This window comes from Artibeus jamaicensis, unplaced genomic scaffold (genome assembly GCF_021234435.1).
Source record: "Artibeus jamaicensis isolate MK-2021 breed Jamaican fruit bat unplaced genomic scaffold, CSHL_Jam_final scaffold_754, whole genome shotgun sequence".
NCBI classification, from domain to species: Eukaryota; Metazoa; Chordata; class Mammalia; order Chiroptera; family Phyllostomidae; genus Artibeus; species Artibeus jamaicensis.
In genome coordinates, this window is record NW_026522054.1 from 7,811,324 (window position 1) to 7,836,736 (window position 25,413).

Sequence of the window (25,413 nt, forward strand, 5' to 3'; positions counted from 1 at the left end):
AGCGCTCCCTGCCGTGGGCCACGCCCAGCTCTCTGCACCTTCCCTGGGCTCAAGGCAGAAATTTGATGCTGGGGACAGGCTGTGTCCTTGGCCTGCAGCCTCATGGGGGGCAAGGGACCCAGTGGCCAAGCTGGGGTCCCCTGGGCCGCGGAATCGGGGCGGCCGTGGGCCCATCGCCAGGCAGCCGTGTGCGCCAGCCCTGCGGGGGCCTGGACAGCGCCATGGGCCAGGAGCTGCACGAGTGTGGGGCACCTGAGGGTGTACACGCCGAGATTGCCCGGCGGGGGAGGGGGGGCCTGACGCAGGTGGAGGAGGATCCCCGGAAGGGGCTGGGCGGGTGGCAGCAGCTTGGAGAAGGAAGTGGGGCCACGTGCACCTGGCCAGCAGGGCCTGGGAGTGGGGACAAGGAGGAGGGCGAGCCCGGGCCCCGGGCCCCAGCCTCCCGCTGCCCCCACCGCAGCCCAGGCCTCCGCTCTCCTTCACTCAGTCTTGGGAGCCTCTGGTGACGGATCAAGTCCAAGGACCCTCCTCAGTGCTGGACGCAGAGCCCAGCTCAGTCGCTATGGCAACTCTCTGGCTGATAGGGACTTCGGTTGCTATGGAAACTTCTCTGAAACCAAAAAGTATTTTGGGGGAGGGGTTTTGGCAGTGAAAGGATGGTGGGGACCATCTGTGGCCTGCGTCACACTGCCCAGGGTCCTGTGTTTCCTGCTCAGGTCCCCGGAGAGGGCGAGGCTTCTCCAGGATGCACCCTTGGGCTCCTGGGGCCATCAGGGCCTCAGAGCGGACACTGTCCCTTCTCTCTGGGGACTGTCCAGCACCACCTCTCAGTGCCCGGTGTGCTTCTTGATACAACCACAAAAGCAGCCAAGCTGACGTTCCCCGGCTGCCTGTCCCCGAGTCCTCACGTCACCCACACGAGCCGTCCGTCTCCCTGTGACGAAGCCCTTCCCGCCCCAGGCTGGGACCCACCGGCCTCAGCTTCCGGGCCCCCACTGTGGGTGGAGGGATGCAGGTCCCCACTTGTCCGGGACACCGGGAAGCGCCTGTGCACTGTGACCCGGCGGTCCCACCTGGCCTGTGCCCAGCTCTCTTTTCTCCAGGTGGGACGGTGCACTTTTGGGGCCCAGCTCTGCCCAAGGCATTTCTCACGTCCCACCAGTCTGGTTACAGCCCCCTCCCCACACACTCTGAGCCGCCTCGGCCTGGAGACCTGTTTGCCCCCCCCTCCAACCAGCCTCTGCAGCTGCAAGTCAGGGAGGGGCCTCGGGGAGGGAGGAAGGGAGGCAGCATCTCATTGGCCCAATGTTCTGGCCCCCGAGTTGCCAGCCACGCTGAGAGGGTGTTCCCAGATCCCCACGGGGACACGATTCCTGCCCCTCTTCCAAGACAGAGCCTCCAGCCAGCACAGAGTGACAGGAAGCTGCGCAGGGCCCCCAGGGAGGTCCGAAGGGCCACACTCTGGAGACTTGGTTGTCTGATGGCTGCCACTTGAGGGGGAAGTTTGCCTGAAGCCAGGCTGAGCTCGGCTGGCCAGGCCCCGGGTGCTCCAGGCTCCTTTCTCCCGCTTTGCCCCTCCCAGGCCTGCGACCCGCTTCTGAAGCACCAGCTCTGCCCCTGCATCAGGCTGGGAGGCCGGGCCCTCGAGGGGAGTCCCGGGGCCTCAGAGAGGGCGAGCAGTCCCGCGTTATGGGAGCTGTGGGGACAGCAAGGGAAGAGTCTCCCCCGTGCGGTCAAGGGTCCTGGGGCCTCCCTTGGTCCTCCCCCAGCCCAGCAGCCCCACTGGAAGGTGAGCCCAGCCTTGGGGCCTGCGGCCCAAACCCTTTTTGGGCCTGGTGGGCCTTTCCTGTTCTCGGCAGCCGGGCTTCTCTACACCAAAGCAATTAGGCAATTGGTGACCACCCCAGGCCCTGCGATCCCGGCGTGCGCTTTGTGAGTTGGACCCGTGCATGGTACACTGAAGGTCGGCCCACAGACCCAGGTCCTCAGGAGCTGCCCCGTTTCCACTGTCCACACGTCAGCGTGATTTTAATTCTTAGCCTCATGCACTGGACTGGAGGGACATTTCCTGTCAGGGTGGCCTCGGCCCTTTCCCGACCCACCCCCAGGCTTGGGTGGGGGCAGGATGGCTCAGGCGGGGGCTTGGCCGGCCCTGCAGTGGTCCCGCCGCAGGCTGCCTCGAGGCCCGCGGCTGGCCGTTCCGCACAGTCCAGGGGACCTCTTTTCGAAGCCTGAGGACCCGTGTCCAAGGTCCCCTCCTCTTTACCTGCTCCATCCTCCCCCATGGCACGGGGACGCGCCGGGCTGCTTGTGCGGGACTTGTGGCCTCCTCATTTCTCGCTCTGGAGAGCCCGGCCCCTCTCTGCTTCTCGAAGGTGGTCTCTCTTCCCCTCAGATCACCTCCCTGACAGCCCAATGCTTTTGTCAAGTTTCTGGCTGGTCCGCTTCCTCTTCTAACCAACATCCATGAAAGCATCAGTTTCGTGACCTGGGGACCTGCTCAAAACGAGGCCTGGGGACCGAGGGGGCAGTGCAGGGAGAGACACGGCCAGTTAGGTCTCTCGGAGCTGCGTCCTGCCAGCCAAGTCCTCCCCGCACACAGGGCGTGGGGGGCACCTTCCCCGTGCGCAGCTGAGACCCGGCCACACCCCGACTTGCTGTGCCCTCTGATGCCTTGTCGCGCCGTCCACACTGGCACTTCCCACTGTCCAGCGTCCTCCTCTCCTCCTTGTCCCAACCATCTGCCAGCACCTCCCCAGGGGGTCCCTGCTAATTGACATTAACTTAAAGATAAAAGATCCTGAGGTCAAATAAATCTAAGGAATCCGGGCTGGAAAAGGTTAAGGAGGTCCCGGTGCTGTAGGATTTCTCCAATTCATCCTCTGCTGGGGGGCTTCAGGACCCCCAGCGTGAGATTTCCCCGCAGCGTGTCCACGGACCCATTGCCATGGAACCGTGGGGACGAGTGGGCTCCTTGCTCTTCCCAGAGTCGCCCCAGATTTTCTGGCCTCTGTGTCTTGGGTGAAGCCACATCCTCATCCTCAAAAGACCTGCTTCCTCTGTCACCACCTGTGGAAATCCTACCCAACCTGTAAAAGTGGTTTTGTGACGTCCCCCTGCCCCCAACCTTGAACCTCTCTGGGTCTTCTGACCCTGCCCGGCAGCCCTTCTGAGACTCCTCGTTCTGTGTTCTGCCTCATCAGGCAGAGACCCCCACCCCCTCCCCAGGACTGAGTGCCTTGGGGGCGGGAGCTGTTCACTTTGTTTTCTTCAGCATCTTCTACACCATACAGGGGCACAAGTGTGCCTGCTGTTGTGAGTACGCAGAACACAGAGGCTATTTTGCATTGTGGTTTATTCATTGTTGTTTTATTTTCCATACAAACAGCTGTAAACCCACTTTGGCCCTACCCGTCTATCCCCCGGCCATGCCTCACAGTCATCCGGCAGCTTGTTCAATAAATTGTGAACGTTTAGAATAGCTGTAGACTTGCCTCAAAGTGTCAGGGGTATTCCAGAGGTTTGTGGCGTGGCCCAGGCCCTGCTGTTGCTGGCGCCTGGTTACTCTGATACATTCATAGCAACCTCGGCCCACACTGATACACTGTTGCTAACTGAAGCCTGTGCTTCATTTGCATCTTTTTAGCTTTTACCCGATGCCCTTTTCTGCCCCCATTTCCCATCCAGGAGGCCACTTCCTCTTCAGTCATCAGCTCTCAGGCTCCTGTTGTCTGGGGCAGCTTCTCGGATGTCCCTTGTTGGTGGCGACCTGGATGGCTGGGAAGGTCTCGCTCCAAGCGGGTGAACGCTCGTCGGGGACTCTGTAGAAGGCCGCTCACGAGGGATTTGTCTCATGTTTTGCTCCTGGGGAGACAGGGCCCAGACAGGCTCGGGGGACGGAGAGCACAGACAAGTGTCACTCTGGTGACATTTTGGGAAGGGTGCGCACACTGTGAGCACGGCTCGTCATGGTCGGAGTTGACCTTGGGCGTCGGGCTGAAACCTGGCCTGTCAGTCTCCCCTGCAGGCTGGCCCCCCTTCCCGGTGGCTTCTGTGCAAGGAAGGGCAGGGGTCATGGGCATCAACTCTCCGTGTGGGAGGTGTGTGTGTTTCCAGACGTTCATCTCCTCAGACACCTGTGTGCTCACGGATACTCATTTACACTTCGAGTTGAGCTCTAATACCGTGTTGTGTTGTGTTGCGTTGGGGTTGTCGGCCCCGGACTCACCTTGCGTATCTGCAGCCCCCGTCCAAGGACCAGCCGTTTTCCCAAGGAGCGTGGGTTGCTTTGCTTGAGGTGGTGTCAGAAACCAGACCCAAGGGCTGGGCGCGCCCAGGGCTGGCCGGGCGTCCCTGCCGCCCGACCTCTCGGCGGCGGACAGAGCGAGGGGACACATCCGTGTGTCCATACGTGCAGGCAGGTGATCAGACTTCATGCCGTCGGTGTCGTAAACGTTAGCTGGCTCTCATACCTCCAACTCCAGTCCGGCGCCATGGGCTTCTTTCTCGCCTTCCGTCCTTTAGGCAGCTTTTTAAATCCCATTTCTTCTGATTCGCCATCTCCAAGGCGTGCCAGACTCTACCCCGAAGGCTGAGAAACACTGTAGCAACAGGGCCACCTCCGTTACACTGGAGTTGGCAGTGCCCCGCCCCCGCCCCGCCCCTGGGGCTGTGCCTACATTGGCTCACTCCCCCCCCCCCCCCCCCCCAGGAGCAGCCTCGCCCAGGCCAAGGTGTCTGGCCAGTGTTTGGGTGTTTCTCCAATTTCCTCCCATAGCCTAGACTTCCTGGTATGAGGCCATCCTGTCTGGTACCCACTGCCGCCGCCGGCAGGACCGGCAGGGACAGCCCTGCCCGTGCCCCTTGGCTTCCCTCCCGTGGCGACAGGGAAGGCACGCACACGTTTCTAGACAGTCCATGAAGACACGGATCGTTTTACTAATGGGGAGCAGGTCCAGGAAAGAGCCAGCGAGGAGCAGAGCAAGGAGCGGCACCCTGGCCCTCTGTGCCCTTCGAGTCCACCCTGTGTCTGTCTGTCCAGCCTTCTGGGCGCCCTGGGCGGGCATCACGACAGTGTCTGACAGACGCGAGAGGAGTCCACGTGGGCCCGGGGCGAGCTGTACGCAATGCCCCTGAACTCTGGGCCTGCCTGCCGTCTCCAGACAGTCCCTGGAGAGCATGAGGGCCTGAGACGCCGCCACAGGTCGATAGTGCAAGGTGTTCTCAGCTCACGGCTTTATTCCACACTCGCCCGAGGCTCCGAGCCCTGTCCTCCAAGGGGTCCTGTCACTCCTGAGTGACACCCTGGCTTGTCTCCAGCACCCGATCCCACCCCTGGATCTGCTCAACTCCTCAGTCCCCCCATGCACACCCCTCCCAGGAGGCCGCATCTGCACCCTTGTCCAGCTCAGCCTTCCCCAGGCCCCCACCAGAATCTCCGCCCCAGGCGTGCGCACAGCTGTCCCATTGAACTCTGGGGCTCCCGCTTTCCAAGGTCAGAGCCTCGTGGGCCGGTTTGCACATTCGGGGCTTTGTGTTCAGGGCAGCCCTGGCGTCTCCTCACCTGTCACTCCCTGCTGGACTGAAACTCTCGTGATTTCACTGCGAGAGGCATGTATTGTCCTTGCATCTGTGCCCTGCCCCCCCATTCGTTTCTTCCAGTAGCTCCCGGAGCAGGCTCTTCTGCGGAGCCCTTCGATGGGCTTCTGGGCGGGCGGCGTCTCTCCTCTCCTTTCTGGAGAACAGCCACCTCCGGTCCGGCGTCCAGCATGCGGTGTCGTGTCCTCCCTCCCCGCCCACCGCCCCCCCAGGAAGCTTGGGAGGCTGGACAGGGCTGCTTTGCCACCCACTTCCAAAGCTGCTTCCCGGGGTGAAAGGTGTTTTGCAATTATGCTTAGTGACCCTTTAACAGAACTCTTCCCGCTCCTGGCGAGCTCCCCCCCACCCCCGGGTGCCTTCCCTTTCCTGCCTCCGGAAGTCTCCTCGGCCAGCAGGTACCGCACTGTGTGAAGGACGCCACAGACCCGCCAGCCAGGGACCCTCGGTGTAGGGGGGGAGGCGGTGGCGGCAGGCAGGGTGTGGGGCCCAGGACGCCTCTCCTGCAGGAGGGGACATGGAGGCGCACGGCTGCGGCCCCCCACTCCTGCGGAGCCCAGGAGGACTTCCTGGGGAGAGTGGGAGGGTTTGAAGACCCGCTGAGTGAGGGTGTGGGGAAGGTTCTGAGAAGGGAGAACAGTACCTGTCAGGCGTGGGACGAGAGCCGCGGTGATACTTCTCTGAGCAGAGGACCCCCATGTGGACCCGTAACCGGATCAGAGCCGAAACTCGGCCTCCGCGGTGTTTGCACCCTGCTCTCTGCGCGAAGCCCGAACTCCTTTCCGCGGCTGCGCACACCCGAGGACGGGCTCAGGTAGCGCTGCCGCCCACCCGGACAGAAAGTAATTGTTTAGGGGATTCTGAGAGCCGGCGTAATTAGTCCAATGAATCTCCGGCAATGAATTATTCTGCCTGATAATCATCTTCAGAAGCAAGGGGTTCGTTAGTGTCCCTGGCCGACAGCAGGAGTCACATGTCCTCTGTCCCTCCCTCTGTCCCTGACACGCTAGAAGGAGACTGGCGCTCCCTTTGATACATTCTGTCTCCATCAATCACCCAGGGGAGGAGCAGAGCCCAGGACCGGGGCTGTTGCTGGTGTGGCCAGCTCACCCAAAACCTGGCCTGTGGGGCCTCAGTTTACCTGGCGGAAACTTGGGGACAGTTGGGTGTGGGCCCGTGACCAGCCGGCAGAGAAAGAGGGCATCTCCGTGGCTGCCAAGCAGCAGTCCCAGCACCAAGGGGAGCATGCGGCTCTTCCTGCCCCCCCCCCACACTAGGGACCGGGTCCTCCCCTCTGTTTGGAGCTCACCTGGCGGAGGTGCTGATGGAGAGGTCCAGGCAGGGGGGCCTGCTGCCCGCCCACCTTTCTGATCAGAATCCCAACCCGACTTTGGGTGGAGGTTGGAGGGACCCCTGGGGTGTCGGGGAAGCTCTGCTGGGGGTCTCGAGCAGCAGGGTGGGGCCCGTGCCCCTCAGCCTTTCTGGCCGCAGATGCCCCTGCCCAGAGAAGTGAGTGTTGCCCCTGGTGCAGGCCTCGCACAGCCTCCCGGGAAGTGGCCTGGTGTGAGCAGCTCTGGCGGTCACAGTGCAGGGAGCGCCACCGACCTTTGGGGCCAGAGGAGACCGCAGTGTGGTGGGCTGGCCCTGTGCGCTGTTGGGTGTCGGGTGACACATCTGATGCCAGCAGCCTCCTGTCCCCGGTTGGGGCCGTCACACAGGCCCCCCCCAGACGTTTCCCCGTGTCCCTGGTGGGCGTGACCTCTGGCAGCCGAGAAGGCTTTAGGGGGCGCCAGCGGCCTGCTCAGCCCTGTGCATCTTGGGGCAGAGGAGCGGGCTCCCCGGAAGAAGAGTGGTTTCTCTTTTTCTTCAGTTGGTTCGGCCTTTTATCTTTGGAGCCTTGCCCGGTTCTTGGCACAAAGAGGAAGCTCAGTGTCTGCTCACTGAGCAGATAAATGGATGGAGGGGTGAACGAGGAGGGGTGGGCGCTGCAGAAAACGGGGGATTCGCGGTGCCCGGGTGACAGGACCAGCGCCAGCGGAGGCGCCGGGGTGGGAGGGCGGACGTCTCCCGGCGGCCTGCTCCCGGTTCCGGGGACGAGGAGCCGGGCTGGGGCCCATGCACCCCTGCTGCCCGGGGGTCCCCTCCTCGGGAAGAGGGAAAGGGTGGGCCCGCCGTGATCACGGTTCTGTCTGTGGGAGAGGAAGTGAACCCCTGCCACCCCATCACAGACTCCTACCTGGTGAACTTGGACTTGACCTTGGAAAATATCTGAGCACAGCCCTTCCAAAGTTACTACCATCACTCAGAGTCACAGCAGCCTGTTGTCACCGTGTCCCACCGAGGCCCGATGGCAGATGTGGGCAGGGGCGTTCTGCCTGAGGTGGACCCTCATGGTTGTGGCCCTGCCCTGTGTCCACGCTGTCCTGGGCTCCGTCTCCCTTCCCTTGACCCTGCCCATTCCTCCGTGGCCGTGGATTCCTCGGTGGCTGTGCCGCCGTCTCTCCTCGCCGTCCCCTGCTCCTCGTCCACTTGCAGACATCGGGTGAGCCCGTGTCCCGTTCACGGGGATGTGGCAGTGGACTCTGCTGCTCCCCCCGAGGGTCTGTCTCGCCGCCGAGCCAGGCTCTGGGGAAGGACCGATCGCCGGGAGCGGGGTGCTGGGCCCAGGCGACCGCAGCCCCAGCCTTCGGAGTCTGGAACCCGAGTCCTGTCCTTTCCTGGTGTGAGTGAAGAGCCGTCTGTCCGTGGAAGGCACGTGTCCGCCTGCCCCGGGAAACCGCAGGCTCCCGGGCAACAGGAGTCTGTCAGGACCTAGAAGACACAGGAAAACCCTCAGGGCAAGTTCCGGATCCGCCGTAACAGCAGCTCTGGGGCCGGTGGAGTCGTTCCCTGCGACCTGTGCCCGACGAGGGGACTGAGGCGGAGACGGCGGGGGCTTGTGGAGGCCCACGTGCTACTGGAAAGTTGGGCGTTCGTAGGGCCGTGCCTGGAGGAGCAGCCATCTCCAAGTCCGCCTGCCCCCAGGACCTGCGGCGGGCAGGGCCTTGGATTCGGAAGCCTCGGGGACAAATGTGGGACAACGGGATCCCTGCGTCTGGAGTCGGCCAGACTCAGAGAGAATCAGAAAGGAGCCGAGGGAGCCGCTGCCGGTGCCTGAGACAACGGGTTGGGAACCGGGGGTGGGCGGGACGGCGTGGGAGGAGTCCCCACGGAGCCGGAGGGGGGCCCAGGGCGGCAGTGGGGCACGAGGTTGCCGTCCAGCCCATCCGAGCCCAGAGGCCCGTCAGGTAGGAGAGGCGCGCTGGGGGCGGGGGGGCGGGGGGAGCCAGACTCCGGGCCCAGGGGACGCACGGGTGTCGCTGGGCTCTCTGAGGGCCTGCACCAGGTGCTGGCACCGAGGATACAGTCCCTCCCCCAGAAAGGCAGAGGTGACAGCGAGACTTGAGGCCAAGTGCAAGTCTGTCCCAGGCTCCGGCGGGGCCTCACGGCCCACTGATCTCCACCAAGGGCCGCGCTCTTCTGTAGGGGACGGCGTTGCTCGCTCGTGGGTCACACCTTGCCCGGGCGCCTGCGGTGTGTTCATGACCAGTGGCGGGTGTAATGGGGGTGATGAGACCAGCTGGGACCAGGGGCCGTCACGGCACGGGGGTGCGTGCTGGGGCGCAGACTGCCTGTAGCTTGCGGAAGTCTTCCTGGGGGTGGGGGCGGCGACTTGGGCAGAAGCTGCCCCAGAGGAGCAGAGGCAGCAATGGAGGCAGCTACCACCCAGCCTGGGTGAAGGGACGATGCGGGGGGAATTGTGGAAGGTGAGGCCGGACGTCCCCTGGAGGGCCCTCCAGCACCAGGCCCAGGACGTGCGTGTTCTCTGGGGGGCCCTGAAGTCTTGTGCTGCAGGGGCCCACGGTGGGTGGGTGGCCTGTCCTCAGGCCCCTTGGGCTGAGGGACGGGGAAGGGCCTGTCTGAAGCCACCTGGGCCGTGGCCCAGCCTCCAGCCAGGGCCCGGTTCTCCTGTGCAAAATTCTCTCTCCACTGCAGCCTCTCTATATCCCAGTGGGGGAAGGGACAGGCCCAGGCTTCCATTCCCTTAAGTCTGCTCTCGGGTCCCCAGGAGCATCCTCGGCCACAGTTCCCATGGCAACCAGCCACCAGTGTCCGGAGCAGGAGAGCTGCAGGCCTGAGTGTTGCTGAGGGCGTGAGAGGGGTGCATGGGGCACAGGTCACTGCAACACAGCCAGGACGCCTGCCGGCCAAGGACTCCCTCTGTCCACTGAAGGAGGAAGAAGCAACGAGCTGGCTGGAGGGGCAGCTGGTTCCCCGTCACTTCTCAGAGCCCGCTGCCACCTCCCTCCTTCATCTCATTAGAGAGGATGACCCCAAGGGGCACAGGCCAAGGGTCACCAGCTGCCAGGGCCTCTTGCCCAAGATGGGCTGGGAATCACTTGCAAGGAGAACACAGCCGCAGCTGCTGCAGGGAGTGCCTGGGGGTGGTGGCCTTGGTGGGTGACCGTCGGCGGACCCCTGAGAATAACTCGCCCTCTTGACCAGCCTCAGAAGCTGATCAGCAGACCCATCGACAGCTAGGAATAGATGTTCTGCATGTTGCTTTGTCCCTGAAAACCGGGGACAGGCCCCGAGTGGAGCCCCAGAGTGGCACCGGGGGCTGAGCCCCAGGGTCAGAGTCCAGAAACCGGGTGCCAGTCCCTGCCCCGCCGCGGCGGAGTCCAGACCCGGGGCAAACCGCGCGCCCGAGTCCTCGGCTTGCACGGCGCCTGGCCTGCAGCAGGGTCTGATGAAGGTCCGCTTGCCTCCTGGCTTCCAGAGGCGGACGGACAGATGAGGTCGACGCTGCCCAGAGGCCTGTGGGTTTCGCCTGGCAGGCCGGCCGGGCCCCAAGCTCTCATTTCTCTTGTCCACTCTCTCTCTGAGGGCCCAGCCCCCTACCCCACTCTTCCGGCCTGGAGGGCAGGCAGCACGGCCTGTCACGTGTCTCATGTCATGTGTCACGTGTCCCAGGCACTGCGCCTCACGCCCGCCGGGGGCCCCCTGCCCTCCCGCCCAGACCCTCGCAGCTTGTCCAGGTCCCCAGCCGTGGCCTCCACCCTAAGGTCTCCCCCAGAGCTGGCTCCACCCGGTCACCCTTCCTGAGCACGTGGCTCCCTGCCCAGCCCCCGTCAGCCCCACCGGGTTCTTCCGGGGACCCCGGTGCTGGCCGGCCTTCGGGGATATGGGCAAGGGGCCGGGCGTGCTGACAGTGAACGTGGATGGGGCTTTGACTCACGACGGACCTGGAACTGTCTCCGGGGAAGATTTTTCCGTGGGAACCTGGCTGCGGCCACTCGGTGACTAATCCCATGCTGTCTGGTGGCCGAGGCCCAGGCCCGGGGCCTCCTCAGGCCGTGCTCAGGCCTGGCTGGCGTGGCCGAGGGCTCCCCTCCTCCTCCTCCTGGCCCTCTGACCCTCCCGGGGCCTCACTCTGATAGGGGTCCTGCAGAGGGACCCTCACCCTCGCCCCCGCCCCACCAGTGGCCTCGGGTTGCAGCCCAGGCTGCTCCTGGAGAACAAACCCAGGACACGGCTGCTGCTCACTCCCGGTCTCTCCTCAAACTCCGCCCCCACCTGTGGGTGTGGGGTCAGTTCTCTCTCGGAAGGAGAAATTGAGGCCCAGAGAGGCTCCCCAGCTTGCTCCCAGGCACCAGAGGGTGCTGGGACTGGATGCAGGGGCCTCAGCTTCTCGCTCGAGCCGCCTTCCAGAAGATTGGGGGCCCCACGGCTCCTGGGGGGCAGCTATGACACATGACCAGTTGGGAGCGGGTGGGGGCCCCCCGCCCCGACCTGTGCTGCCCGGGAAGGAGAAAGGGGAGGGGCAGGCAGAGGGGTGCGGGGCTGGAGCTCTGCTTCGGCTGCAGCTGGTTCCCAGGCTCCTGCCTTGGACCGGGTCTCGGGCTTGGACGGGGAGAGGAGAGGCTGCAGGACCTGATTAAGCAGCAGAGCACAGCCCTCGGTCTTGGCAGGCGGGCCCCACAACCTGCCTGCCAGACGCTCTAGGAAGGTTCTTCTGAGGCCAGAGATGTGCAGGTTCCAGAGAGAGGACAAAGTGTGGGTGGGGGAAGGGCCCCTGAGGCAGCCCGGGGCAGGAGCGGTGCCGGCCAGCAGGCCTGGACTGGCTGGAGGCCACCGTCTCAGAGGGAGCGAGACCGGACCTGGCTGGGAGCCCGTTACTCGTCCGTCTTGACGATCCGGAGGCTCATTCATCCCGTGGAGGGGGCGGGGCTCTTCCTGTGTGCAGGCCGGGCCGCCGTGCGACCAGCGGGTCAGCCAGGAAGGGCCCCTGGTGTCCGGCTGCGTGGTCTCCATTGTCACGCACAGTTTACCTTGGAAAAGCATGGACTTCGGGGTCCAACTTGGACTCGGGTCCCCGTGGCAGCGTTTGCACAGGCTGTGTGACCTTAGGGCGGCCACCGGCCTCTCTGAGCCAAATGCCCGTGGAGTAGGGAGGCCACACTTGGGGCTGCCGGGTCGGAGGGCAGGTGGCAAGGGCGTCCAGTGCACACGGGATCCAGAACGTGCTGAGCACATGTCGCTTCCTTCCTCCCCTTCCCTCCCTGCCCCCGGGAGCACTGCCTACGTGGTGGCCGTGCCCTCACCCGAGGACACGCTTTCATTGATTTTAGAGAGAGAGGAAGGGGAAGAGAGAGAAACAGCCATCGGTCCCGTGCTCACCTCCACCAGGGATCAGATCGCAGCCTACAGGTGTGCCCTGACTGGGACTCGAACCCGAAACCTTATGGGGTGTGGGACGATGCCCCAACCGACCTGGCCACTTGCCCAGGGCTTGCCTGCCGCTGATGACAGAGCTTCACCGCAGGGTTTCACGGCCTTCCCAGTCGGAAGTCGACCTTCAGGCCAACCTGGAGGCTTCTTGCTTTGGTTTGTGCCCAAGTCCAATGAGGACCCTTGGCCTTGGTCCAAGCCTGATGCTTTTGCTGGGTGCTGGGGCCGTCTTGGAGGCGGGGCACGTGCCGGTGGCAGAGGGTCAAGAGGACAGAGACACAGCAGTCTGCTGGAAACAGGGCCTCCAGGGACACAGCCGTGGCTGCGCCGCAGATGCTCTGCCGGGAAGCGGCGGGCGGAGGGGCTCCCCGAGCCGCAGGGCCCTGGCCACCCCGCCCCCGCCTGCCCCCAGCTCCCCTGCCCCCCAGCCTGGCTCTGAGGTCGGCAGGCCCTGTCATCCTGACCCCCACGCCACCGCTGCGGGCAGGTCCTGGGGAAGGAAGGGCAGTTGGGGCTCGGGAGCAGGCCTGGGCTGGGGGCCTGGACGGGGTCGGAGTGGGCAGAGGGGGTGCAGGACATGGCGAAGGCGCCTGCGGCCGGAGCCCGGACTCACCTTTGCAGTGGGTGCGCCTCTGCCCGGCTCCAGGCTCCGACTCCAGGCCGCAGCACATCTCTGAGCCTCTCTGGGCTCCGGGCCGGGGCCCTGGGACCTCAGGCTGGACCCTAAAGTGCACCAGAGGCGAACCCTTCCAGAAAGAGCGGTGCCGTCAGTGAGCCCCCTGGGCTGCAGCAGGGCTGCCGTCCAACACTCCTTGGTGGCGCGAGTGGCCGTCACCGGCCAACCAGATGCCGAGGCTGCTGAGCCCTTGAAATATGGCTGCTGCCACCGAGGAACTGAATTTTAAATTTTACTGAGTTTTAATTGATTGAAATATAAACGATGCTGAGCATCATTGGTCATTAGGGAAATGCAAATTAAATCCGCAGCGAGGTCCCGCTGTGTACCCACGAGGACTGCGGTAACCGACCAAACAGACGCCGCCGGCATTGCCCGGGGTGTGGAGGCTCAACCTCCCACAGGCGGTGGGAACGTGGGAAACCGCCCGCCGGTCCCTCAGCGCGTCCCACACTGTGGCGTAGAGTCGCCGCGCGACCCCGCCTCCCAGAGGCTGCACACAGATGTGCGTGCAAAAACTCGGGTGTGGATTTCATATGGCTTTATTCACACAACAGGCCCAAAGTGGACACGTCCCCAAATGCCCATTGAAGGATGAGCAGGTAAATAAATGTGTCCCTCCGACGGACGATCACTCGGCCGTGAAAAGCAGGGGTGATGTGAGTGAGGCACAGTGGGAAGGAGCCGGAACACCCCGGCTCAGGCGGCCACAGGAGGCCACGGCTCTGGGAGACTTTTATGTGAAATGTCCAGAACCGGCCGGCGCCTGCAGACAGGAGGCAGGTTGGCGGACACCAGGGGCTGGGTGAGGAGTGACCGGTAATGCGTGTGGCGTTTCTTTCGAGGGTTGGGGGGGATGTTCTGGAATAAGGTCGTGGTGGTGGTTGTGCGGCTTTGCACTAAAAGACAGGCCCTCCCCAGTGGCCCTCCACCTCTGGGCCCTGGGCCCTGCCCCCAGCCCGGCCCCTCTGCCTGCGGGTTTTCTGCTGTGTCAGCTGTTGCCATAATAACCACTCCCCGCTCCCAGCAGCCAGACTTGGTTGGAGCAAGTGCCACAGAAGGAGACGATTCCATCTCGAGCGAGGTCCACCGGGCAGGAGAGACAGGGCCAGTCGGGGACTGGGGACCGTGTCTCCGGCGAAAGCAGCGGGTCATTTCCGCAGGGGTCCTGCCCTCTGAGCCCAGCCCAGAGTCCAAGTCTGTAGGTCGGGGAGCCTGGGCTGTTTGCGGAGCACCTCTCTGACCCCGTATGGACGGGGTGGGGAGCGGAAGGTGACGGCCGCCCTGCACTCCTTCCAAACAGGAGGCCGGCGCCACCCCCCCTCTGGCCCCAAGGCGCTGGCCCCCAGCCGTTGAGTCCTCGCTGGGCAACAGGTGCCTGGTGTGGAATGTGGCCGTGCACTGCCCCTGCCCGGAGCGTCACGCTGCACACCGTCTCCCCAAGGCCACGTTTGCTGGCAGGCTGGGCAAGGCTGGGCTCTGGCTCTGGCCGTCCCGCCTCTGCCTCCGGAGATTGCTGAGCGGGGCCCACAGGTGCCCCGGCCTCCCTGGGCTGCCCCTGGTCCCCATGAATGGGGCGGCTGCCCTGGGTGGGTGCTGCCCACTCTCGGCTGTTCTCAGGGTACATCCCAAGGGGTGCAGGGTGCAGAGCAGAGAGAAGAAGCAAAAAGACGCTCCAGGCACCTGCTCCCAAGCCTGACAGCTGCCAGCCCCGGGCCCTGTGGCAGAGGACCGGCAGCACCCCCTGGTGGCCCTCCTGGGCAGCTGGCCCCGGAAACTCTGCGGGGGGCTGGACCTTCTGAGAGCTCCATAGAGGGGCTCCTCTCCTCAGAAGGCACAGAGGGGCCGAGGGCTCTCCCAGGGAACAGATGTGGTTCTGTGCCCAGGACTCAGGACCCAGCCCAGCCCCTGGCTTCAGGAAACCCAGCCCCGGGTTAGTGAGGTATCCTGGGGGCATGCAGTGCCCTATCAGTGTATCTCAAAACATGACCCTGTGTGTCGTGTTGCCCTCAGTGAGGGCTCGCACCATCTTGGGCTCCTGGGTCCCATCCTGCCCTCTGGCTGTGACCTCTGGCTGACACCTGGTACCTGCAGTCTGAACGCACCCTGGGAGAAAAAACACACTTCTAGTGGGCTTCAGCCAGTGACAAAGCCGTAGAGCCTGACTGTGAAAGTTGGTTAGGGGCCTTGGGGACCCCTTATGTTACAGATAGGGGAACCGAGGCCCAGAGAGGGGAAGTGATGTGCACAGGGCCCCACGGCTAATTAGTGGCCTTGGAAAAACCCGCTAGGACACTCTGCCCCAGCTGCCTTCCTCCCCGCCCCGTCCCTGGCTCACACTTCCTCTTAACACAGTGTCTGCAGGAGAGTCAGGACCGAGGGTCTTATGGTGAGGATCGTTTTGCAATGTATACAAATGTTAATGTACACATATGCAGTGATACAATGTATACGACATGTACAGTGTATACAAACTCAATGATACACAATGTGTACAATGTATACAAATGTCCATGTATACGATGTTTACAGTGATACAGTGTATGCAATACAAGGTATACAGCGATACAACGTATACAGTATATGCAAATGTCAAATCTTTATACACCCAAAAAAAAAGAAAAAGAAAAAAGCCAATACTGTAGGTGATTAGGAAAGACCTGGCGCTTCCAGACCAGGGTGAGCGTGCATGGCGCCCTTTCTTGCCCCAGACTCACTTTGGTCTCCGAGGTCCCTTGTCCTTGCCCAGAGCATCCACGTGGCCCTGCACGCTCCTGGTTCTGCCCAGGCGTGGCTGCCCTGACCGCTGGGCTCTCAGCTCCCATTCGCTTCACTGGCCGGGCAGGCGGTGCAGGATTCTCAGACGAGGAGAGACTTCGGGGAGCTCGGCTAGGGAGCAGGAGATTTCAACAATGAGGAGCATGCAATTTGTCACGCTGCAGGGCTCGGTGACAACCGCCCCGGCAATATTGTGACTTATGTGGGGCTCCAGTGAGATCGGATTAGAAGCAGAGTAAACGGTCCCCCGCCGGTGTGCTCCGTGGAGGTGGGGTGTCTCTCAAGTGGAGCCCCAACAGCCAACTTTCTAGGGCTTCTGGGGCCATCAGAGGGGGGGAAAGGGGTGGGGGCGGGTGGGGTTGTCGTGGGAGAAGCCTCTGGAGGACAGAGATTTCGGGGGGTGGGGGGTCATCCAGCTGAGGCCAAGTGCTCCTGGGCCAAGAGCCTCAGCCAGGGGACACCTGGTCCCTGTCACAGCCTGGGCGACCTCGGCAAGCCTGCCTTCTCTGGGCCTGCATGATATGTGTTCCCCCTGTGTGACCAGTGAGAAAAGTGACTCTTTCCAACTCTGAAATGGCATCTCCTGGAAGTGTCCTTCCTTCACTCCCCAGTGGCCTCCTGCTGGCCCCCCAGTCTGGCCATTCACGGCAAAAGCCAGTCCAGCTGCCGGCGCGAACCCTGTTCTCTGTGGCTGTGCCCTGGGCGAGCCCGCCAAGGTGGGTTTGAAAATGCGGGTGGAAGTAATCAGGGTTCCGAAGGCAGTTATTGAAGGTGACTTAATTGTCAGAGAACAATTAAAGTCGTATGGGACTCGGGGAGATTTGCCTCCTGGGTGACAGTCCCCTCAAGTCCCTTCTCCATTCTGCGTGTCCCTGCTCTGCAGGGTAACCACCCTCGGGGGGGAGGTGGACACACGGGGTTTTAGGCTGCCGGCCAGAGAAGCCCCAGGGGCCCAGCATTCCCGCAGCTGAAACCGGCTGCCGGTGAGACATTAGTCCCTAGTGACCCCGGACAAGGCCTGTCACTGTGCGAGCACCTCCCCCAGCAGTTTGAGGCCCTGGAGGAGAACATAGGCTCCCCCCCCGAGCTGTGCCCAATGGGGACGGCCCCACGGGGTGTCCCTGCTGCTCCCCGCCCCTCTGAGTCCCTGACAGACACTAGGCGGCCTTCGCAGGGCACCTACTGTGTGCAGACTGTGGACTAAGCCCTTCAGGCCCATCCCAGCAGCCCTTCTGGTTGGAGGATGCCATCACTCTCCCCGAGTCACAGAGGGGAGATGCCTAGTTCAAGGTCAAGCACACGGGGAAGGGCAGTCCTAGGATCTGAACTCAGATCTTCTGACTCTGAGAGCTGCCGCTGTCCCGTCTGCCTCTCAGGCCGGTCAGCTGCGTGCAGCCTTGCTCCGAGCTGCCTGCTCTGCCCCCACGTCAGAGACGCGCCCTGTTCGCACTTCCGCGCCCTGGCGGGTGTGGCTCAGTGGCTGCGTCCTGTGCACTCTGGGCCGTCCTCCCCCCCGATGAGTCACCCTCTGCTCTGGGGTCCCCCTTATCAGCCACGAGGGCGGCCTGCCCGCACGTGTCCTCTGCGCCCGTCTGCGGAAGTGCTGAGCCTCGCGTGTCTGGAGCTGGGTGGGGGGCTGTCCACAGCTGGACCGTCTCCGGGGCGCCCTGTGTTTTGAGGTGCAGCTGCGCCACCGTGGAGGGGAGAGTGGCTTTGGGGTCAGACAGACAGGGAAGTGTCTGGTGCGGTTGACTTGTGGGGGGACATTCGGTGCTGGGCGTTGCTGCATCTGCCTGTGCAGCTCTGCGTGGCTCTGGTCAGTGGGGTGTTCTCCGTGGCCTTGTGTACGTGGCAGCGCTGTGTTCGGACCAGCACCCCCGACCCTGCTGATGACCAGGGCACACCACACAGCTGTCACCATGGCAACGGCACATCACGGGGCAGCGCTAGGGGTGGAGCCACTCCTGTTCCCATGGAGCCAAGGAGCACACGTACACACATGTACACATATGTACACTAACACACCTGCACACACATGAGCGAGCATTTAGGTTGGGTGGGTGGATTCTTTTGCAGATGCCACGTACATTTTCCAGCGGCAAATGTAGGCTTGCCGTGGGGTGGGGGATGTGAATGTCCCACTGTCCCCTGGCCTAGGCGAAGGGCCTGCAGCCTGCTGAGCTCTGAGGCCATTCCCGCATGTCCCCATCAGTCCGTCGTCCTGGGGCTACGCTGTCACCAGGAATGTTGGGCACAGCCAACTTCTCAGGGGCCCCCATGCCCCCGGCCTGCCCCGCCCTGACAGGGGCCCTGGAGAAGCAGGGCAGCCTGCCCACAGTGACCACCAGAGGGTGCTGCTGGGCACAGGACCCCACCCTGCCACCCTCAGAGAGCCAGGCTGGGCCCGGCCCACCCTCTCCTTGCTCAGAACTTGCACCTGCACCTGGGGGAGGGTCCCAGGAACGCGTCTCTGGCCTCCAGCCAGTCTCCCTCCCCTGGGCCTTGGCCCCTGGCTCAGTGGCCGGGTGGGACTGAGCCCCCCACTCCCCCCACCCCAGGACTCTGTGGCTCTGACTCCTGGCCTTCCAGGCGGTCCTGCCCGCTGGGCTGACAGGGAAATGAGGTGGGACCGGGGGACGGGCTCCTGGAAGGAAGCAGGGCAGGAAAGGGGGCACCGCGCTCAGTGCAGCGAGACGTGAGGAAGTGTCTCTTCCTGTCACGAGCCCTTTGTGACCCAGGGAACCCCAGACGACCTTCCCGAGGCTGGCCGCTGGGAGTTCATATTTTTCCCTTAAGAAGGGACGTCTCCCTGACGGGGCCTCTGTCCACTCACTCCCATGTGCGTGTGTGTTTATCTGTGGCAGTGACATGCACAGAATCCCTACTGCATTCTGTCAACTCGGGCGTTTGGAGGATGGGCCCATTCACAGTCTCGGGGTGGCTCCTGGCCACCTCCTCGTTGGGACCCCAGGCCCCCCGGAGTGGTGTCCTCTCTCCAGGCCTTGCCCTGGTCCCCGCCAGCATGGCCCTGGCCCAGAGCCCCCATCTCATCTCGGCACCACGCTCTCGGTCCCCGCGCCGGTGTTTGAGCACCACACTTCAGAAATATACTCGAGACCTTTCCGACTGTCCCCACCGCCTGCCGGCCATCCGTCACGGCCAGGGGGCTGATCACGAGGTGACACATGCCAGGATAGATCTGCACGGTGGCCGCAGAAGTGACGTCGGGCTGGCGGCAGCTCCGTACTCCCAGCCTGGATGCCTGGTGCTGTCCACAAGAGACGGCAGCCCCCCAGCCTCCTACGGGCTCCCCGGTTGGGGAGGGGGCGGGGCTGGGCTGGGTGTGCCGCCGGTTCTCAGGAGAGGTGTGCCTGGCCTGCGCAGGGTCCTGGGGGAGATGCCTCTGGAAGGGGTTCGGACATGTTCCCTTTGGCGGCTCAGGAACCTTATTCTCCCGCTGAGTCGTGGGGAGGAGGTGGCACCGAGTGGGCAGTTTGGGCTGCGGGGGGCCGGGGCCGGGGCCCAGAGCTGCTGGTCGGCTCCTCCCTGCGGGTCCCGGCCTTCCTCCCAGGCGGTGTCCCAAGGAAGCTCTGGGGGTTCGACTCGGTTCAGTGGCCACAGGTCCCAGAGTCAAAGAAGAGCGCGGGACAGATGGCTCGGGTCCCCCGAGTTGCAGTGTCCCTGGGCCCGCTGCACTCTCCGGTGCGCACAGTGGGTGTCTGACGGTGGCCCATTGGGCAGGCTGATGGGAGCAGAACGGTCCAGGGCCTGTGTGCAGGGCTGCACAAGGCCTGAGAGGCAGGGGACCAGCGTGCCCTGAGGGTGGGGACGGTCTGTCTCCACTTCCCGGACCCCCAGGGTCCCAGCAGGGAGCCCTGCACTCACCCCATGCTTCCCTTCGTCCCCCCCAGACCCAGAGTCCCAGAGGAAGAGGACGGTGCAGAACGTCCTGGACCTTCGACAGAACCTGGAAGAGACCATGTCCAGCCTGCGGGGGTCCCAGGTCACTCACAGGTACGCTGCGGGGCGGGGCTGGGGGTGGTCACGCCCGCCACTGCCCTCTTCCGTCCCCGGGCCCCAGGTGTCTCCAGACGCACTTTCGCGGCTGGACCTCCCCTCAAGTGTCACGTGGTGTCACTGAGAGCTGTCCTGTCCCTGAGCCAAAGCCTCCCTCATGCTAGGATTCGGGGGCTGCCCTCCCCGCTCGCTCTCAGGGTCTTTGTGCTCTGCAGTCAGGGTCCTTCTTGGCTCAGTGGGGCGCACACAGTGTTGCCCAGACTCTGTGCCATGTGCGTGAGCCCCCATCCACCCCGGGGACCTGGGGCCGCCAGGTGCTTGGGCGTCAGTGTCCCACACGCCCCCTGCAGGGCGACCTGGGCACAGCCATGACTCAGAGTCTCTCTCGGCGCTGCCTCCTCCTCCTTGGGCTGCCCCTCTGAGCTCACCCTGCGGCTCCAAGGGGGCGGGCGGAGGGCCTGGCTGCACTGGGCAGGGGGTGTGGGGGCAGCCAACAGCAGCCAGGATTGGGAAATTGTGGGGCTGTGACACAGGAAGGCACAGAGAGGGACTGGTCACCTCTCCAGCTGGCCTGGAACTCGGTTCCTCCCTGGGGCTGCAGAATGAGAACAGAGTTGGGACACAGGGACAATGGGGAAAGGACTATGTTAGACCAAGTGTGTGGCCAAGTGATAGCCAGAGTAAATTTGCATACCTCCAGTGACGGAGAACTCATTATCTCTCAACCACCAGCCTCCGCCCCACATGGAACAGGGGTCTGCCTCATTGCGTTAGAGACCCCATGGATGTGGTCTTGAACGTCCTCCTTCCCCATCCGGGGAAGCTGCCGGATCAGCACTCAGCATCCACTGCTCCCAGCCCCTGAAAACACTTAGTTCCAAGAGAGTCACACCCTGAGTGACTCACTGAAGGGAAAGGGCAGAGGCGGCGGCTGCAGCCTCCTGGGGCCACTGACTCTGAGCAGCCAGCCCCCCCAAGTTCAGCAGAGCCTCTCGGCCACAGGCAGAAGCTGTAGTGGGGGGTGGGGCGCCCGAAAGCCTTTTGCACACAGCTGACCAGGTTGGGGGCACCTCGGGCCTCTGGCTTCTGTCTCCCCACAGGGGAAAGGGAACCGAGAACCCCAACCTGGGCTTTCTGTTTACATGGACCAAGGGCCACTTCTGCTCTCAGCCCCGGTTTCTGTCATTCCTCTCCCACGCGGGGAGAGCGGACAGTGGCCCCTTGAATTCTTACCCCTCTTTCACTCTCTCCAGTGTGTTCCATCACTCAGCCCCTCCCTCAGCCCTGGGTGTGCACAGTACGGGCCCTCGGTCCCCAGGCAGAGAGGGAGCGTCCTGGGCAAGTCACCCCGAGTCACAGGCTGGTGCAGGCTGCTGTGCATCCCGGAGGCCAGGACCCGGGTGGCCAGTGCCAGCGAGGTGTGGCACCCCGGCCTGCCAGGCACCTTTGGGCTCTGTGCCTGAGGAGCCCACAGCCCAGTGAGTGCTTCCGGCAAGGAAGCTGGAGCTCACAGGCTGGTGCTGGATTCACTTCCTTCCAGAAACTTCTATTCCTGCCCTGCTTCCCCTACAACCCCAGCAAGGCCTCGCATCAGGGGGCTGGACTGGGGAGGAAATGAAACTTCCTCCCTCTGCTCCCTGGCCTGCTGCTCCCCCACAGAATGTGCTCCCCAGATGGAGGCCTGGGCGTGTATGGCCTGGAGCCGGAGCACAGCCTTCCCCAGCGACACAGGCTCTGAGAGGTGGCCTGGGGTGGACGGGGGCAGGAGGAGGGGCTCCAGGCGACAGCCAGACAGGCAGACGGGCCCCACGCTGCCCTGTTTTATCTCTGCCGTGTAGACCAGCTACACCTCCTGTCCCTCAGCTGTCATGGTCCTGGCCCTTCGCTCAGGCCACCATCCCCTGCTAACCTGATGTGCGTGCAGGCCTCAGGCCTGGGGCCCTGGACCTCCGCCTTCGCCCCCCCACCCCTGCCCCCATCATCCAGTTAAGTGGTTCTCTGGTGAGGCCCCTCCTGCCGCCCCAGGTCTGGGCAGAGGCCAGTCTCCCTGGGAATCGGCCGCCCGCCCCAGGTCCCCAGGCTTTGCCTACGCTCCCTGCAGCCCACTCCAGCCTCACTGCCTCGACTTGGAATGAACCAGCCCCCCACTCATTGGCAGAGGGGAGGTGGACAGAGTGAGTGACAGGCTCCAATGCTCAGGTGGCCGAAAGCCCCACCCCCGGGCTGCCAGCTGGTCTCCCCTGCCCCTCCCCTCCCCATCACTGAGCGCTGAGTGGGGGCTTCACGGTGTGTGTGAGCCGGGAGCCCCAACAAGTAGCTGTTAGCTGTTGAGGAAAGAGCTGTCCTCAGCTCGCTTACGAGTAAATGGCCATCGGCTCCCATTACAGAGTCTGGGTGCCTTAGGTGGCCTTCCTGGCTCCGAAATCGTTTCCTCCCACAACCTGAGATAACAAATAACAGGAGTAACTCACACAGCGGAGGCGTCCTGGAGGAGGTGGCCCGGGCAGGTGGGGGGGGGGGCGCTCTGGGAGCAGTCTGAGGGCCTCCTGGAGGAGGTGGCCCAGCAGCTGTGCCCAGCGTGACCCAACGCCCCGTCCCCACCCAGCTCCCTGGAGATGACCTGCTATGACAGCGATGACGCCAACCCCCGCAGCGTGTCCAGTCTCTCCAACCGCTCGTCCCCTCTGTCTTGGCGCTACGGCCAGGCCAGCCCACGGCTGCAGGCAGGCGACGCCCCCTCGGTGGGCGGGAGCTGCCGCTCGGAGGGGCCGCCCGCCTGGTACGCGCACGGGGAGCGCGCCCGCTACTCGCACACCATGCCCATGCGCAGCCCCAGCAAGCTCGGCCACGCCTCCCGCCTGGACGCGGAAGACGCGGACCTCAAGTCCGGCTACATGAGCGACAGCGACCTCATGGGCAAGACCATGACGGAGGACGACGACATCACCACCGGGTGAGAGCGGGCCCTGCCCGCGGGATGGGGTCGGGGGTCCACGGAGAGGCCCCTGAGCTCAGGCTGCTGCGCTGGGAAGGCCCGTGTCCTGGTTGTGACCGCTCCGGGGAGGCCCGCGGTCCTTCTAGACCTGGAGTGGGGTGCAGGGCGGACGTCTGAGGTGGGTGGGGCCGGCGCCGGTCCTCATTGGCCGCTGGGGCTGTCCTGCGGTGCGTCCTGTCTCTGGTCCTCGACCCCAACGAGGCCGGGAGGAGCGGCTCCGGAAAGGGTGTGTGGGCCTCGGGCGGCCTCACCTGCTTCCCCGTTCGTGCAAAGAGGGTGATAAGACTGTCTGTCCCTCTCGAGGGCTGCTGAGGAGAGGGTGGACGTGCGAGAGTGACAGCTGCACCGCCTTCCCCTGTCCCCCGGCCCCGCTCTCCTCGTGGCCCCCGTGTCTGCTCCTCGGCTCCCCTCCTCTGCCGGCCTCTGCCGGTCCCCTGCCCTCCGGCCCCTGCCCTCGGCCCTGCGGGATCCCTGTCTCCACATCTTTTCCTGCCCCAGTTGACAGGGTGGGGTTTGTGGAGCAGCTTGGACACGGTGCGCGTGACAGCTGGGGAGGGCAGGGGAGGGTGGGAAGGAAGAGGGGCTGACCGAGCAGCACGGGGTCTGGAGAATTCTGGAAGCTTCTCGGGTGTCTCAGCGAGCCAAATTTCCACCCTCCAAGGGACCACACAGGTAGCTGCAGGGACACCCTCTCCCCAGGAAAACCTCCAACTTGGAGAGAGAGGAGGGACGGGAGCAGGCTCAGGCCACCCACGGCTCCTGCCCAGGGTGAACCCCGGGGGACCTGGCAGGGCCTGTCCAGCGGAGGAGGCGGCTCTGGAGCGGGGTTGTTTACTGCCTGTAAACCGGGGCGGCCTCAGCTTGGCCCGCCAGCCTGCCGCTGGGATTAGGGTGAAGTCGGCCAGCTGCTCTGCCCAGGAAGCCCCTTGCCCTGTGGGGCCTCCCGGCCAGGTGGGCAGAGGGCAGCCCGGCCCCTGCTCCCAAAGACCCCAGGTGCTCAGGGGACCCAAGCCTTGGCCCTCAGGGAGCTCCCAGACCCCCCCCCCCCACCTGCCCAGCAGCCAGGGCAGGCAGTTCCCTAGAGGTTGGGGGGCAGAGGACCCTGTCCGTGCCCTCAGCTGGACATCGGTGCATGCTGAGGAGCCTTCTTTTCAGCTTCCGAATCTCATCTCGAACCTGCACCAGCAGACCCTGGGCTGCCCCAGGAAGCCGTGGTTTTCCAAAGCTCAGGGCCTGTGGCCGAGCCCCTCCCCCCACAGAGTTGGAGAATCTTCTCCGGCAGCCACTCCTGCAGCCTGCACTTGCATAGGCTCAGTGACGGGGAGCTCATTCCATTTCAAATGGAATAAAGTTGTAAGAAGGTTTCTAAATAGTCACCTCACATCTGCTTCATTGCAATTTCTGCATATTGGAGATTTAAATTTTGTCATCTGGGGAAAAAATAGAGTAAGTGTAAACCTTCATTCAAACATATATCTCAGCCTCTTCCTCCTGCCGACTTCTCTGGACGGCTCCCCGCCTCCGCCCCCCACCCAAGAGTCCCCAGTTTATTTTAGTGTTTTCCGAAATGAGCCAGTTTTTGGTGCTTGTCCTGGTCACGCCCTGGAAGCCCTCGAGTTGTCCGTGACCCTCCTAGATTCTGTCACCTGGACGGGTCCCGGCTGGCACTGTCCTGCCATAGGAACGTCCACATCTGACACCGCAGACAGCTGCAGGGTGGCTGCTCACTGTCCTAGATGACAGCTCGGGACATTTCTCCCTCTTGAAAAGAGAAAAGGAATTTGTTTTTCTAAAAATAGGCAGGCCTAGAATTTAATCTAGTAAGCAGATGAGGTGCACAGCCATCTGTCCCCGGACCCCAGCACCTCGCCGGGGGTTTAGGGCCACGTGGGCCCAGACGGGAAGGAGGTCAGCCCTGCCTCCCCGCAGCCCCTCCCTGCTCTCACTTGGATTTGCCGCCCCATGTGACCATTCCTGTCTCTGTCAGTGCCGTCCGGGCGGCTGTCCCCAGCTTTGCAGGGTAGGTGGCAGGGGTCCCCGGCCGAGCCTGCCATGGTGCTGGTAGGTCTCACGGCTCCCGGAGAGCCACTCGCCTGGAACAGAGTCATGTCCTCAGCAGCCTCCGCAGGACTCTGGTCCAGGGCCCCATGCCCAGGGCCACAACCTCAGGCCGAGCCCCAGGCCCCGTCTTGAACAGGCTTCGGGGGCATGTGTCGGGACAGCAGGACCTCATGGGGGGCTGCGTGTTTTCCGCGCCGCCCCCGCCCTGCCCAGCCCGTCCTCTTGAACTGTGCCTGAGGGCTCGGGGGCAGATGGGATCCGTTTCCCGCTTGGCTCTGAAGTGGCCGGACGTTGAAAAATGTCAAATAAAATAAGCCGGAGCCCCCTGCCTTCGCCCAAGCTGGCTCTGATCGCACCGCGGCAGTGAGCCCCCGGCCTCAAACAGACGCCGCCCAGCCTCCCGAGAGGAGCAGGTCGCTGTTGGTGGGAGTGGCAGAGGTCGGCCCGGACGTCCACCCACCTTCAGCCCCAGGAATTCCCCCCACGACCCTGGCTTTGTAGTTTGTACTGGGAGGAGGGG

The 25,413-nt window shown here is 63.8% G+C and overlaps 1 protein-coding gene and 1 long non-coding RNA gene across 4 annotated transcripts in view; one reads left to right on the top strand and one right to left on the bottom strand.

Annotated features, from left to right (window-relative positions):
- Positions 1-25,413, top strand: part of NAV1 (neuron navigator 1) — a 129,674-nt gene that overhangs the window by 53,520 nt on the left and 50,741 nt on the right. For all 3 annotated transcript variants that reach the window (XM_037160888.2, XM_053659526.1, XM_053659527.1), the window contains 2 exons: positions 19,732-19,834; positions 22,443-22,790. In XM_037160888.2, the coding sequence (XP_037016783.2) occupies positions 19,732-19,834; positions 22,443-22,790 (451 nt within the window). The remainder of the gene's footprint in view (positions 1-19,731; positions 19,835-22,442; positions 22,791-25,413) is intronic.
- Positions 15,869-24,639, bottom strand: LOC119060691 (uncharacterized). The gene is made up of 3 exons (XR_005084646.2): positions 24,479-24,639; positions 24,210-24,262; positions 15,869-15,931 (listed from the first exon to the last, which is right to left on the bottom strand). It is a non-coding gene; the product is annotated as an uncharacterized LOC119060691 (long non-coding RNA).